This window comes from Loxodonta africana, chromosome 2 (genome assembly GCF_030014295.1).
Source record: "Loxodonta africana isolate mLoxAfr1 chromosome 2, mLoxAfr1.hap2, whole genome shotgun sequence".
NCBI classification, from domain to species: Eukaryota; Metazoa; Chordata; class Mammalia; order Proboscidea; family Elephantidae; genus Loxodonta; species Loxodonta africana.
Window position 1 is genome coordinate 103,498,809 of NC_087343.1, and position 15,961 is coordinate 103,514,769.

General features: G+C 40.9%; 1 protein-coding gene across 1 annotated transcript in view; it reads right to left on the bottom strand.

The window, feature by feature from the left end:
* PCSK1 (proprotein convertase subtilisin/kexin type 1) overlaps nt 1-15,961 on the bottom strand; it is a 46,774-nt gene that overhangs the window by 13,556 nt on the left and 17,257 nt on the right. Inside the window, exons 6-9 of the mRNA XM_003404990.4 lie at nt 15,455-15,543; nt 12,815-12,987; nt 10,348-10,560; nt 7,582-7,682 (exon numbers count right to left, since the gene is read on the bottom strand). Of these exons, the coding sequence (XP_003405038.1) occupies nt 7,582-7,682; nt 10,348-10,560; nt 12,815-12,987; nt 15,455-15,543 (576 nt within the window). The remainder of the gene's footprint in view (nt 1-7,581; nt 7,683-10,347; nt 10,561-12,814; nt 12,988-15,454; nt 15,544-15,961) is intronic.

Here is a 15,961-nt window from a genome sequence, read left to right on the forward strand (position 1 = left end):
ACTTTGGCAGGAAGGATATAAATATTAAGGCATATCAAGTTCAGCTTACTGATTTGTTAGATCAAAATTAGAAAAAAAATTCTTATAGTATATACCAGGTAGATCACAGACTGTTAATGTCTCTCAAATCATGGACACTGTGAGGATCTGATGGAGCCGAAAGACCATTCCCCAGAAAAATGCTATGCACCTAGCATCTGGTTGCAGGGAAGTTCGTGGGCCTCTCAGAACCCATTCATGTGCTCCATAGCAATCCATAGATCCCCTGCTTCAGAAATACTCCTTCAGAGATTAACTGAGATTAACGAGGTTAGATCATTCTTAGATCTTTTCCTCCTTGTCCAGAAAAAGGTTTGAACCTTTAGAAATTAGGGGTTACGTTTCTTAAACTTCAGTTCTTATGTAAGATTAGCATTGTATTTGTTCAACTCAATGGGCATTTCTACTACACTGGTCACTAGAAAAGGATGGTGGATTCAAACCACCCATCTTTCAGTTAGCAGCTTTTAGGCCTGGCTGTTATTGTTGCCATTAGGTGCCATTGAGTCAGTCAGTTCCAACTCACATCAACCCTATGTACAACAGAATGAAACACTTCCTGATCCTGCACCATCCTCAAAGCTGTTGCTGTGTTTCAGCCCATTGTTGCTGTGTTTGAGCCCATTGTTGCAGCCACTTTGTTAATCCTTCTTATTGAAGGTCTTTCTGTTTTTCACTGATCCTCTACTTTACCAAGCATCATGTCCTTCTCCGGGGACTGGTCCCTCCTGATAACATGTCCAAAATACGTAAGACAAAGTCTCACCAGCCTTGCTTCTGGCTGTACTTCTTACCAGACAGATTTGTTTGTTCTTTTGGCAGCCTATGGTATAGTCAGTATTCTTTGCTAACACCACAATTCAAAGACATCAATTCTTCTTCCGTCTTCCTTATTCATTGTCCAGCTTTAGCATGCATATGAGGCAATTGAAAACACCATGGCTTGAGTCAGGCTCACCTTAGTCCTCAAGGTGACACCTTTGCTTTTGAACTCTTTAAAGAGGTCTTTTGCAATCTATTTGTCCAACGCAATGCATCTTTTGATTTCTTGACTGCTGCTGCCATGGGTGTTGATTGTGGATCCAAGTAAAATGAAATCCTTGACAACCTCAATCTTTTGTCCACTTATCATGATGTTGCGTATTGATCCAGTTGTGAGGATTTTTCTTTTCTTTATGTTGAGGTGTAATCCATACTGAAGGCTGTGGTCTTTGATCTTCCTCAGTAAGTGCTTCAAGTCCTCTTCACTTTCAGCAAGATTGTGTCATCTGCATATTGCCTCTTCACTTTCAGCAAGACTGTGTCATCTGCATATTGCAGGTTGTTGATGAATCTTCCTCCAATCCTGATGCCACGTTCTTCTTCACATAGTCCAACTTCTTGGATTGTTTGTTCAGTCTACAGATTGAATAGGTATGGTGAAAGGATACAACGCTAAGGCACATCTTTCCTGACTTTAAACCACACAGTATCCCCTTGTTCTCTTCGAACAACCGCATTTGATCCATGTACAGATTCCTTATGAGCACAATTAAGTGTTCCAGAATTCCTGTTCCTCTCAACGTTATCTATAATTTGTTATGACCCACATAATCAAATGCCTTAGCATAGTCAATAAAATGCAGGTAAACATCTTTCTGGTATTCTTTGCTTTCAACCAAGATCCATCTGACATCAGCAATGATATCCCTAGTTCTACGTCCTCTTCTGAATTCTTCTTGAATTTCTGGCAGTTCCCTGTTGATATACTGCTGCAGCCCCTTTTGAACAATCTTCAGCAAAATTTTGCTTGCGTGTGATATTAATGATATTGTTTGATAATTTCCACATTTGGTTGGATCACCTTTCCTGAGAATAGGCATAAATATGGATCTCTTCCAGTCGGTTGGCCAGGTAGCTGTCTTCCAAATTTCTTGGCATAGACAAGTAAGCACTTCCAGTGCTGCATCCATTTGTTGAAACATCTCAATTGGTACCCTATCAATTCCCAGGAACTTGTTTTTCACCAATGCCTTCAGTGCAGCTTGGACTTCTTTCTTCAGTACCATCGGCTCCTGATCATAGGCTACCTCCTGAAATCCTTGAATGTTGACCAATTATTTTTGGTATAGTGACTCTGTGTATTCCTTCTATCTTCTTTTGATGATTACTGCATTATTTATCCCATAAAATCCCTCAGTATTGCAACTGGAGGCTTGAATTTTTTCTTGAGTTTTTTCAGCTTGAGAAATGCTGAGCATGTTCTTCTCTTTTGGTTTTCTATCTCCAGGTCTGTGCATATGTCATCGTAATACTTTACTTTGTCTTCTCAAGCCACCCTTTGAAATCTTCTGTTCAACTCTTTTACTTCATCATTTACTCCTTTTGCTTTAGCTACTCTACATTCAAGAACAAGTTTCAGAGTCTCTTCTGACATCCAGTTAGGTCTTTTCTTTCTCTTCTGTCTTTTTAATGACCTCTTGCTTTCTTCATGGATGGTGTCCTTGATGTTATTTCACAACTCATCTGGTCTTCAGTCATTAGTGTTCAATGTGTCAAATCTATTCTAGGGATGGTCTCTAAATTCAGGTCAGATATACTCAAGGTCGTACTTTGACTCTAGCCTACTTGTTCTAATTTTCTTCAGTTTCAGCATGAACTTGCATATGAGTAATTCATGGTCTGATTCACAGTCAGCCTCTGGCCTTATTCTGACTGATGATACTGAGCTTTTCTATCGTCTCTTTCCACAGATGTCATCAATTTGATTCCTGTGTATTCCATCTAGTGAGGTCCATGTGTATAGTTGCCATTTATGTTGGTGAAAAAAGATATTTGCAATGAAAAGTTGTTGGTCTTGCAAAATTAAGTCATGCAATCTCCAGCATCATTTCTATCACCAAGGCCATATTTTCCAACTACCAATCCTTCTTCTTTGTTTCCAACTTTCACATTCCAGTCACCAGTAATTATCAGTGCATCCTGATTGTGTGTTCTATCAATTTCAGACTGCAGAAGTTGGTAAAAATTTTCAGTTTCTTTTTTTTTTATTTTCATATTTAACCTTTGTGGTTGGTGCGTAAATTTGAATAATAGTCATATTAACGGGTGTTCCTTGTAGGCATATGGATATTTTCCTATTACTGACGGTGTCGTACTTCAGGATAGATCTTGAAATGTTCTTTCTGATGATGAATGCAATGCCGTTTATCTTCAAGCTATCATTCCCAGCATAGTAGACCATACGATTGTCTGATTCAAAATGACCAATACCAGTCTATTTCAGCTCACTAATGCATAGGATATTGATCTTTATGCTTTCTATTTCATTTTTGATGATTTCCAACTTTTCTAGATTCATACTTCATACACTCTGGTTTCCAATTATTAATGGATGTTTGCAACTGTTTCTTCTCATTTTGAGTTATGCCACATCAGCAAATGAAAGTCCCAAAAGCTTGACTCCATCCATGTCACTAAGGTCAACCCTACTTTGAGGGGGCAGCTCTTCCCTAGTCATATTTTCAGTGCCTTCCAACCCTAGGGGCTCATCTTCTGGTACTATATCAGACAATGTTCCACTGCTATTCATAAGGTTTTCACTGGCTAATTCTTTTCAGAAGTAGACTGCCAGGTCCTTCTTCCTAGTCTTTCTCAGTCTGGAAGCTCAGCTGAAACCTGTCCGCCATGGGTGACCCTTCTGGTATTTGAATATCAGTGGCATAGCTTCCAGCATCAGAGCAACACTCAAGCCCCCACAACGACAAACTGACAGATGCGTGGGGCAGGGGGAAGGCCTGGCTAGACACATTAAATACATCTGATAGATGTTGGGTAGAGAAGAAAGATAAATCTAAAGATAAAGCCTAAAGTCTTACATTTTTAAGGATAGTTTTCTTTTAACGGCTCCCTGGGGCTAATAGCCTGTATCCTGAAATCATAAATTTTATAAGTCTGTTTCACCACCTGGAGGCAACTGCTTTCCTCCATAGCACCCTGTTTTCTTCCACTCCACACTCCTCATTACCAACCCCAACAATTCAAGTAGGATGATCTGTGTATGCTGACATCTTCAATTTCATATCTGAGGATCTCATAAAAGTAAGAGGTTTAAAAAAAAAAAAAAGCCTGGCCTGGCACATTTATCTAATAGATTGTAAAATTGATTCTCCAATTGCGAATTAACTTATCAAAGGTCACAGAGCTACTAGCAGCGATAGAACTGGAAGCCAGATGTTCCCTGAACTGTTTTTCCTCAGTTAGTGTGGATATGCTGATGCCAATCTTAGCCTGTGTTCATAGCTTTTGCCCTCTATCTACCGCCTTCCTATTACATGTGAACTCAGATTCTGAACATAGATTTTCTGTTGGGCTTGAGAGCTTCATGCTTCCCTCTGCTTCTGATAAAGCACCTAGATTTGATTCTTCCCTTGCCAGACATCTTGCCAGCCCCTCCGAGTAGGTAGCTTCTTGGTAAAAGCCCTGTTAGATCTGTCTTGCTTAGCCATTGTGGCCATCTCAGAGCTGAGATGTCCTGAGATACCTGCAGGACTCCATAAGAAGTCCCAGGACTCCTGGAGCTAAGCTGGACTCTTCTGGAGAAAGGCTTGACAACTTGAGGGCTTTTCCAGTTGTGGCACAGGTCAAGATGCTCTACTCTTCTGCTTCTATGAACTTAGTCTATTGGACGTGACCCAGAGGACTGCTTTGTCCTCTCTCTAGAGAGTATCCACATTCTCTAACATGTCAGATAACTTCCATATTAGGAAAGATAATAATAATTTACAAGTTTAACCCCTTCTTCTAACATGAACCATAGCACCTGTCTTGACATTTAAAGATTAGCTGTTACCACACAACATTGGAAAGCAGAAGGGGGACAAATAAGCCCAAGCTGTGGGTACGGAGTGGAGAATTTTTTCAGCTGTACTAAATATTACAGTATTGGATAATCTCTTGGGGAAAAATTGTTAAATTCCTTTTTAACATCATATTCTAAAATAAATTCCAAGGGGATTTAGAATTTAAATATGATAATGGAACCAGTTTTTTAAAAAAGACAGATAAGTGTCTTATTTTGGCTTATGAAAGGCTTTTTTGAGCATAAAATCAAAGGAAGAGGCTAAAAGAAACAGATTGGGAAATATAACTACATCCTGTTAACTTCATTACATTAAAAATTACATACAAGCAGTAAGTAGTGTCTGGGGTATTAAAAGCCTGCGAGCAGCCATCTAAGATACTCCACTGGTCTCACCTCTGGGCAAGGAAGAATGAAGAAAACTAAAGACACAAGGGAAAGATTAGTTCAAAGGCTAATGGACCACAACTACCACCGCCTTCACCAAACTGAGTCCAGCGCAACTAGATGGTGCCCAGCTACCACCACTGACTGCTCTGATGTGGATCACAGAGCTGGAGAAAAATGTAGAACAAAATTCTAACTCACAAAAAAGACCTGACTTACTGGCCTGACAAAGACTGCAGAAACCCCAAGAGTATGGCCCCTGGACACTCCTTAACTCAGTAATGAAGTCACTCCTAAGGTTCACCCTTCAGCCAAAGATTAGACAGGCCCATAAAACAAATTGAGACTAAAGGGGCACAACAGCCCAGGGGCAAGGGCTAGAAGGCAGGAGGGAACAGGCAAGCTGGTAATAGGGAACCCAAGATTGAGAAAGGGAGAGTGTTGACATGTGGGGTTGTTACCCAATGTCATAAAACAATATGTGTACTGTTTAATAAGAAACTAGTTTGTTCTGTAAACCTTCATCTAAAGTACAATTTTTTAAAAAAGGAAAAAAATGACGTACAAGCAAAATTAAAAGGTAAATGTCAAACAGACAAAGCAGACAAAGCATTAATAGCTTTTCTAAGTCAAGGCCATAAAGCAAAATCAAGGCCATAAACAATCAATCGCAGAAGATAAATGGCCAAGATTATAAAACATTCAGCTTCATTACCAGTGAAATAAAAGCATATTAAAATGTGATATCATTCTCACCTATCAAAATTGCAAACATTTTAAGACAAAAGCAGCTGTGGCAAGGGTTTAGGAAACTGTCACTTTCACACATATACTGCTGGTGGGAATAGAAAATGGTCTTTCTAGCCAGCAACTTGTCAATATGTATCAGAATCATTAAAGCATGCCTACCATTTGACCTAGAAATTCCAATTCTGAGTGTTTATCCTGAGGAAAGTATCAGAGATGACAACCAGTATTTTTGAATGAAGGTGCATATCTAAGCAGGAATAGATGATTCTAACACAATTTGCATTTACACAATGGAATACTGTGAAAAGATAAAAATTCTGTTTTTAATTCTCATGTCCCCTGGCATAGGTGTATCAGCTCCAGGATGGGGCTTATATAATCTGTAAAATGATGTTTTTTATACTTGTTGTTCCAAATGCTACCAACAGGAAATGATATTGGACAGAATCTCCTTGCCTGATGGGAATAAATAAGCGTGAGAAGGGCTTGCAGTGGGGTAAGGGAGCATGCTTTTTTAAAGGTCAAGGAACATTGATTTAGTCATGAGAAAATTCTCTTAATATACTACTGTGTAGATTTTTCACACAGGTAACACAATGGTTAATTGTTGGGCTGCTAATCAAAAGGTTAGCAATTCAAATCCACCCAACAGCTCCTTGGGAGAAAGACCTGGTGATCTGCTTTCACTAAGATTACTGCCAACTCAGACTTACTGGTCTGACAGAGACTGGAGAAACCCTGAGAGTATGGCTCCCCAGAGACCCTTTTAGTAATGAAGTCACTCCTGAGGTTCACTCTTCAGCCAAAGATTAGGCCCATAAAACAAAACGAGACTAAAGGGGCACACCAGCCCAAGGGCAAGGACTAGAAGGCAGGAGAGAACAGGAAACCTGGTAAAAGAAAACCTAAGGTTGAGAAGGTAGAGTGTTGACATGTCGTGGGGTTGTTAACCAATGTCATAAAAAATATGTGTATTAACTGTTTAATGAGAAACTAGTTTGTTCTGTAAACCTTCATCTAATGTACAACAAAAAATGAAATAATAAGATAAAATATATATATATGGATTCTTGGAAAAAAGTTGTACAATTATTCTATGGAATGGCTTTAAAATACATACAATTATTTTATTTATTTAACTAGTGTTCATGGTGTGCAGAGAATCCTGATTTCTAATATGAAAGGCACAATAAATATATACAGGATAAAAAAAAAAAGATTATAGCCAAGAAAACTCTATGCGCAGCTCTACCGTCACATGGGGTTACTATCAGTCCAAGTTGACTCCATGGCAACTAATAACGACAACAGCTTAAATATATATATATATATATATAAAGTATATATTATGATCCAAATTTTGCAAGATACATGTGTGTATTAAATCTACACTGAGATGTTAACAATGGTTATCTCAAAGTGGCAGGAAGAGAGTTTATTCTTATTCTTTTTTTGTATTTTTCTACACTGTCCAAATTTTGTACAGAACACAATGCATGTTTATTAAAAAGACAGGAAGGAGAAGTGGCCTTGGTAAAGGTGATTAGAAGCTTTCTGGGTCTTACTTTGCTTCCAGGGCCAGAGCGAAGATGCCAGCAGCCAGGGGTGCGGAGGCCGAGGTGCCTGTGTGGGTCTCTGTGCAGTCATTGTGCAGGTCGGCGCTGGTCTGAGCAGCACCCGAGAGGAGAGAAAGGCAGGGAGAACATGTGAGGAGTGAGATCTTGTCCCTAGGGGTTAACCATACCCAGCATTGCATCTGCTACAGTCAGGAAACTCAGCTGATTCGATTCCCTACTTCCTCCTCTAAACCACCAGGCGGATGTTTGCCATCTGCTGATATTTTAGTTCACTCTCCTCTATATGCAACTTGTCTATAATTCTGGCATCAAGATGCCTTTTCTGGGGATGAAGCACTCCCACTATGAATATTTTCTCTTCCGAGTTTCCCAGACGAAATGCTGTCTATAAAAAACGGGACTGTTTGAAAATCACTGTGAATTATGCTGGCCCATTAATCATCAGGTCCATTGTGTTTGGTCTGGAGTATTTAGAAATTCTGCCTCATGCAAAATTCCCTTTTGCCTTCAAACTGACATTTGGCTGCCTCTTCAGCCAAAGGACATGAAGCCGCCCTGATCTCAGCCATTCTAACCACTTGCAGAAAAATTGCTTTGTCTGCAGGTTGCACTCACTCTTGATTTGATGCTATTGTTAATCCTCATATCTGGAAATCCTGGTGGCGCAGTGGTTACGTGTGGCTGCTAACCAAAAAGGTTGGCAGTTCAAATCCACCAGGCACTCCTTGGAAACCCTCTGGGGCAGTTCTACTCTGTTCTATAGGGTCTCTATGAGTCGGAATCGACTCAGCAGCAATGGGTTTGCTTATGGTTTTTGCGCTTCAATGAAAACAGTGGGGTTCTCAAATGGAAATTGTACTGGACTAAGATCTGGGTTCAAATTCTAGGACTGCTTCTTGTTAGATGAGTACCACGGGCCAATCAGTTGGCTTCCCCATCTGTGAAATGAGGTTGACATTTCCTGACTTGTATTCTCAGAATTAAATTAGATCATGTTTGTGAAAGCGTTTTTACACATTATTGAATGTGAGAAATTACGCGGGCTAACTTTTTATTTATTTATTTATTTTGTAACGTTAGGGCAATGAAGAGGTGAAGGGAGAAAACAAAAAAATAATTTTCCAGTCAGTCTGCTTTTAAGAACCACAGCACTGCTGGTTTAACGAGTAGTGGGGCCAAAGGATTACTAACAAGACACCCACCCAGGCCCCAGCACTATGGTTTTTAGCTACAGATTTCCGTGTGTGGGAGGTAGGTGTAAAAAAATAATTGTTCTATTATCACCTCCACTGGCTTCCCACTTGAAGTCACTGAATTTCTCGAGTTATGGTTGCTGTGCTCTGAGGAGGGCTGCGGAAGCAAGGTCACCCTTTTTACCTGTTGACGCAAGTAAGCCCCCAGAGATGACTGTGCTGAGAAAGAAGTTTGCGTAAGAAAAAAAAAAAAAAAGGCTGTGTTATTCCAACTGCCTCAGACAGAATTCACCAGCTGTCTCTCCCATGGCTGGTAAAGGGGTGAGCTTTACAAAGACTGAAACTCTTTCTCCTGCTTCAGTTCAGGGCAGCTCCAATGAGGAACAGTCTATGACATGGTGACTCTGAAATGCCTAACTAGCCATTTTCTGAAAGGCATCCCTGGACACCCACAGGGACAATGACCAGCTGGGGGCTCAGAACACAAGTGCGGACGATGTCTGATAGGCCCTGTTCAAAGGTCACACAAAATATACCTTCCATAAAGAACCCTTGAGCAGAATGACACTATTATTTAAGTAACTGAAGATATGCGCCTGAGAGGGGGGCCAGTACTTATAAGTTGAGACCACGGTTTTACTGCCTAAAGTAGTGGACATTGCAGAAACAGGCAGAGGTCCAGAATAGTAATCCTGTATGAAGAAGATAGTAGTGCCGATGATTTCGTCGAGATGCCATTAATAGGAATTTTACACACATTCCAAGGTCTAATTATTATGGGATTCCCCCACAATCTAATTGGATTAGGCTCTGCATACTTTAGCCTTTTGGTTCTTTCTGCATCAGGAGTTAAATGGGGGGCTTTACATTTTTTAATGAAAAGTGCCTGTCTTTGTTCTTAAAACCTCGGAATGGCCCTTCATCACTGTGCCCTTGAAGGGAAATCCAATAATTGCCCTTGGCAGTCTGACTCACGGAAGCACAGGCACAGCCAAGCGTGGGCTGGAGGAGCGCTCTGAGCATGTAACCTCCCTGAGCTGCTTATCCGGATGCTGAGTTCACCTCAGGGGAAATTTAGACTGTTATTTTCATGCAGGCCATCCATTCTTAGGAGGCAGAACTTGTGTATGCTCTGTATTTTTATCATCTGCTAAAGGGCAAGTCAGACCACATCCCTGCTATTAGAGGATCAATAAGTACAAGTGCGATAAAGCCCCTACAGCCCTGAAATCTCCTTTATGGCCGTTTTCACGGAGACCTCAGACAAGCAGAAGGGACATGTGGCGTCTCCACAGTATGTAATGACAGGTTTGGTGACTTCTCGGGGCTGAGTTTAAAAATGTCAGAGAGGCAAGATCATCTTGGCAGAAGTGTCATTATCCCTGAGAGAGAAAATTTCCCAATATATGCCAGCCTTTTAAGTGAGTAAGCGGTAAGTTTCCCCAACTGAGACATCAAGCTTAAGCAAATCAATTTTACCAAAGGTCAGTTAGGAGGATCATTCTGAATGCAAGCCATGCTCTCCTACCTAAGCAGAGAGAGGTAGACAAAAACCACATACAATTCGCTGGTCGGTGTAATCCCCACTGCTGTAAGAGGTAGCCAGCGTCGAGGAGCACTTCTCTGCATACCAGGGCGAGAGGCCTTGCTGGGAGGCACTGCTGATGGAGATGGTGTAGATGCTGTCCGTGTACCCGTCACAATCACAGTTGTCTCCCTGACGCCCCCCGTTCCCCGAAGCCCAGACGAAGATGGAGCCCTTGCCTTGTCTCCCCTAAAGGAAAAGCCATAATATATACCATGTTTGTGATCAGCTACTAACCTAAAGGTTGGCAGTTTGAAACCACCCACAGGAGAAAGACCTGGTAATCTGCTTCTATAAAGATTACAGCCAAGAAAACCCCATGGAGCACTCTACTCTGTAACACACGGGGTCACCATGAGTTGGAACTGACTCGATGGCAACGGGTTTGGTTTTCTAAAAAAAAAAAAAATTATTTTCATCTATGGAATCCCTGGGTGGCGCATAGTTAACATGCTCAGCTGCTAACTGAAGTTGGAGGTTCAAGTCTACCCAGAGGCACCTCGAAAGAGGCCTGATAATCTACTTTCAAAAAATCAGCCACTGAAAACCCTATAGAAGACAGTTCTACTCTGACACACATTGGGTTATCATGAGTCGGAATTGGCTGTATGACAACTTTTTTTTTTTTTAACCATCTATTGGCGTTGCTGTCATGTCCCAATAAAATCCCCAGCAAACAAATACATGGACAAAGTTCTCAGAGAGAGTTATTTGGCATCTATTTTCACTCTACATGTTATCAGGAGGATCAGTCCCTAGAGAAGGACATCATGCTTGGTAAAGTAGAGGATCATGAAAACAGAAGGAAGACCCTCAATGAGTCGGATGGACACAGTGGCTGCAACAATGCACTCAAGCATAACAATGATTGTGAGGATGGTGCAGGACAGGGCAGTGTTTCATTCCGTTGTACATAGGGTCGCTATGAGTCAGAACTGACTCAACAGCACCTAACAACAACAACAACAAAATATTCACTCTAGGTTCTCCAACGTCAATGTTGAAAATTTTACAGGATTACAAAAGTCATCAGGCTTTCAGTCCTACCAGTCCTCCTTCATCTGGGCCCTCTGTGGGATGAGCAACACTTTTCTTCCTTCCTTTTCTTTATTGTTGTTGTTGCCGTGTGCCATCGAGTCGATTCCGACTCATAGCGACCCTGTAGGACAGAGTAGAACTGCCCTGTAGGGTTTCCAAGGAGTGGCTGATGGATTTGAACTGCTGCCTTTTGGTTAGCAGCCTGAGCTCTTAACCACTTTATTATGAGGATACATAATCTAGCCTTTAGCATTTGCTTGGAGTCTCTGGGTGGTGCAAATGGTAAAGTGCCAGACTACTAACTGAAAGGCCGGCAGTTTGAACCCACCTCGGAAGACAGACCTGGCTATTTGCTTCCAAAGGGTCCAAAAAACCAAACCCACTGCAGTGGAGTTGTTCTGACTCGTAGCGACCCTATAGGACAAAGTAGAACTGCCCCATAGGATATCCAAGGCTGTAAATATTTACAGAAGCAGACTGTTACATCTTTCTTCCATAGACAACCAGGGGGTTCGAACCGCCGACCTTTTGGTTAGCAGCTGAGCACTTTTAACCATTGTGCCACCACAGTTCTTCCAAAATGTCTCAGCCTTGAAAACTATGAATCAGTTCTACTCTGCACACATGGGGTTGTATGAGTCGGAATCAACTTGACAGCAACTAACAATAACAACAACAGCACTTGCTCATATTTTTCCATTCTTCTCTAGGCTATGTCACTGTGTTTGAATCTTTGAACTTCCTCTCTTTCCTTCTGCTTGAATCTTCTGGCTGACTGATAGAATGACACAATCAGACATTATTTAGATCTGCTTGCAGCTGCATTAAAAGGAACTGTCAATTGAATGGAATTCATCAAGGCCACCCTTCTGTGAGTTTCCAATTTGTGCTCACCAAAGTTTCTACATTTGTTCTATCCCATGAAATAAAAGACCTCAGAATCTGTGCAAGAATGCAGTAAACCCAAGTGAATACAATGACATCACCAAGGCACAAGCGTTCAAAGAGAACTTGCCAAGCGGAAGGTAGCATGTTGCTATCTTTAAGAATTCATTTTCAGAGCATCCTAAAGAAGTCTGGGTAATAGTGCATCTGGTATAAAACCAAAAAACAACAAGAAAGTGAAAAAAGAAATGTCCAGAAGCATGATTTTTTTTTAGGTGAATATCCTAAAAGTAATGAATCTCTGTTCGATATCAGACCCAAGCAGGCAAATTCTCTTAACCCTTCACGTCCATCCCTCTGAAGAATGATTTGGGTCTCTAAATGCATTTGAAATTGTAAAGTATTTTGACGAGGAATTCACAATAACCCCCCCTCCAAATATAACCAAAATGTTCTTCCCTTCCCCTCATGTCCAAACGGTCAGGTCCCATCTCAGGTGGATCTGTGTTAAGCATCTCACCTGTTTGACACCATATTCAAAAGCCTTCTGGGCTAGTCTGCCAGGCCCCTCCACAGTTTTGCCATCATCATTTGGGCCCCAGCTTGCACTGTAAATATCCACATGTCCGGGGTTGAATCCTATTGAACTGGCCTCAATAGCGTCGGTCACAATGCCATCTAGCATTCTTATGCCTGAGCAGTAAAAAAACACATATGTTGACATCAGTGTGTACATGTGTGTCAAAAGGCACAGTGCTCTCAGTATTCACATTTTGAATGGACTCTCAAAAGAGCCACAAACAGGGTAACCACTGGGTGTCCCAAATGCCTGTGACCCAGCTGCTGGGTACAGAAGGAAGGTGCAAGTCACTCCCTCCATAAGCTTTCTTCTCTGCCTGTTAGAGAGAGCTGGAAGCACTATGCAGACAGTCATGATTATTTGTCGCACTTAAGGCTCTGTTCCCAATAATACCCCTGAGGTTGACAGAACCTGGCATTGTTGGATGAGAAGAAGCGGCCATGGGTGTTGCTGATTATAAAATGTCTTAGGTTTTCCCTTCTTCCACCACCCCACAACATGATACCTTTCACAAAGATTCATAAGAGCACCCTCTTTCATGACAACACCATTAATGACTGTGCCCAGCCTGTGCCATACAAAGGACGCTGTACAGAAACCTTGAAGCTTGAAAAGATCTACACACAATAGGAAACTAACAAATAGGGAAAGATCTCTTGTTTCTAAGCAGTGATTAAAAATAACCTGGAGGTCATTCTTTAATGTGTTTCCTAAGAAACATTTTCAAGGAACAAGCTCTCTTTTCTTCTAAATAACCTCAAGGATGAAATCATTGCCTCGGATGTTACTCCTGAGGGGGGATCATTTTTCATCGGGAGAAGGCAGACGCATAGCTCTTGGTGCTTTTCAGCAGGCTGTCACCCATCGTCAGACTCATGAATTTAACAGCCAGGAAGGCAAACACAATTTAGACAGACACAGGCAGTTACCTGTTTATTCCTGACTTCAGGGTAATAATGCAATGAAGCACACAGCCTTATATTTTCACACTATTATTTACTGTGCAGCAAATGTTGGGGGAAAAAAATGTGATTGACACCATAAGTTATAGTCACATTTGTAAAAAATTGTTTAAAAATTCATTTGGGGCTACAGCAGTGAAGTAATGAAAAAAAAAATCGCTGGGCTTGGAATCAGAAGTCTTGTTTTTCCGTTCTACACAGCCACAAACTATCTTTTGTTACCTTGAGAATCTGGCTTCTGACTTCTTTTCTATAAAATGAATGAATCAGATGATTCTCTCACAACCTGTAGATACCTAGTTCATTGTGCCTTAAAAAGTGAATTCATGTTGTAGGTGAGTCCCTAATTTGTGTTTCTGCTTTCATTTTCTATAATTTAACACAGCAATTTGAAGATGTTAGTATCAAAGGGTCAGGAATGACACTTAACCTAAAAGTGTGCTGTATAGTGAGGGATGCATTATATATGCCAATATGTATATTTATGTGGTTTCTCAAAAGGAATACATAACAAACTTAAGGTATATTCATGTATAATTTAATGGGGTTTTACTGTAATTGACATGTTCTACATTTGACATTTTTTGTTGTTACAGTTTTTGAAAACTAAGCTAAAAGTCTACAGCATGACTGTGAAGTCCTGAGGTAGGAACAGTGTAAAAAGGAGAGACAAGTATTATTCTCTCTGTTAGGCCCTGCAGATCCACTCTCCACCCATCTCCACTGGAACACATAGTACATCAATGGGCTCCTGTGACCTCCACCTTCCCGTTGAGTCAAACCAACTGAATTCACCTGCAGGAAGCTGGGAAGTGAGAGGAGAGGGAAGGATCCCTCCTTGCCTAAAAGTAGCTCCCTGTTGTACTCAAGGCCATGGCCCCTGCCCAGTAGCTCTCTCCTATGACCTCATTGCTCTCTCCAGGTTCCATTGACCTCTCCTTCCCTACGTTCCTCTAGACCTAAGGAGGATCACATCTGCCTACATCTGCAGGCCGCTTGTCAGTTTCCTTTAACCCTTGTGAACAGTTCCTTTATTAAATTGTCCTCGGTACCTTGATGGAGCTTACCATATGTTTCCTGTAAGGACTCTGAAACAACTACAGATTCAAAACTCTTACTATCAGAAATAACCTTTGACTTCTTAATATAACAGGTATGTATTCTTTTTTATTTTCTTAACTTTTTTTTTGCTATGAAGGAAAGAGCTACAGAATTGAGAGGCAGGGAAAGTTTTGCCTAAATTTACCTCCTCCTTCTGTTCTTCCCTTAACAGGCACTCAAAAACCATCTAAATTAGAACATATAGAAAATTAGATTTCGTTCAAAAGCTATCCAACATTTCCATTTTTTTCCCAGAAAGATGATTCGATTTGGTTCAAAAACTATCCAAAATTTCCATTTTTTTCCACAAAGAAGTATGGGCTATATTCAGCGATCCATGTTCTAGAAGTACAGATCCATTGACTTGCTTGCAAATCACCCTCTGAAGTCCCGCGCAAATTTTGCATGGAATTTATTTCTTCCCAGTTGTTGAAAAGAAAAGCCCCATCCTATTTACACCGGATGATGCAAGTCTGGAGTTAATGCACCAGACAACAGAAACAACCCTCTGTTTTACCTCCAACTTTGGAATTGTATGCAACTCCGACCCCACACTTGTTATTATTTGCTTGCATGGCAATTTCTCCTGCACATCTGGTCCCGTGTCTGAAGATTAAAAAATAAGAATTATAAAACATAAATAAGGACCAAATATTTATTTTGCACATGAATCCATGTTACATGGATATATTAGCTTCATTTCAGTCTTGTTGCTGGTTTTCTTCACATTGGTATTAGATGAAGTGTATGTTCAGATTAAGGGTACAGGTACTGGAGCCAGGCTATGCGAATTTAAATCCTGACTTCTGCCACAACTAGTGGTATGATCTTGGGTAAGTTACTTAACCTCAAAGACTTGCTGTGAAGAACACCTGATATTGCACGCAGGGTAAAACAGTGGCTGGTATATAGTAACAACTCAGGAAGTGTTACTATTAATACTATAATGCACAGCTCTGGGTGTTTCTGAAAGCATTTCAAAGAAATTCTTTCACTTCACACTTTTTGTTAGTGAAGTGGCTCC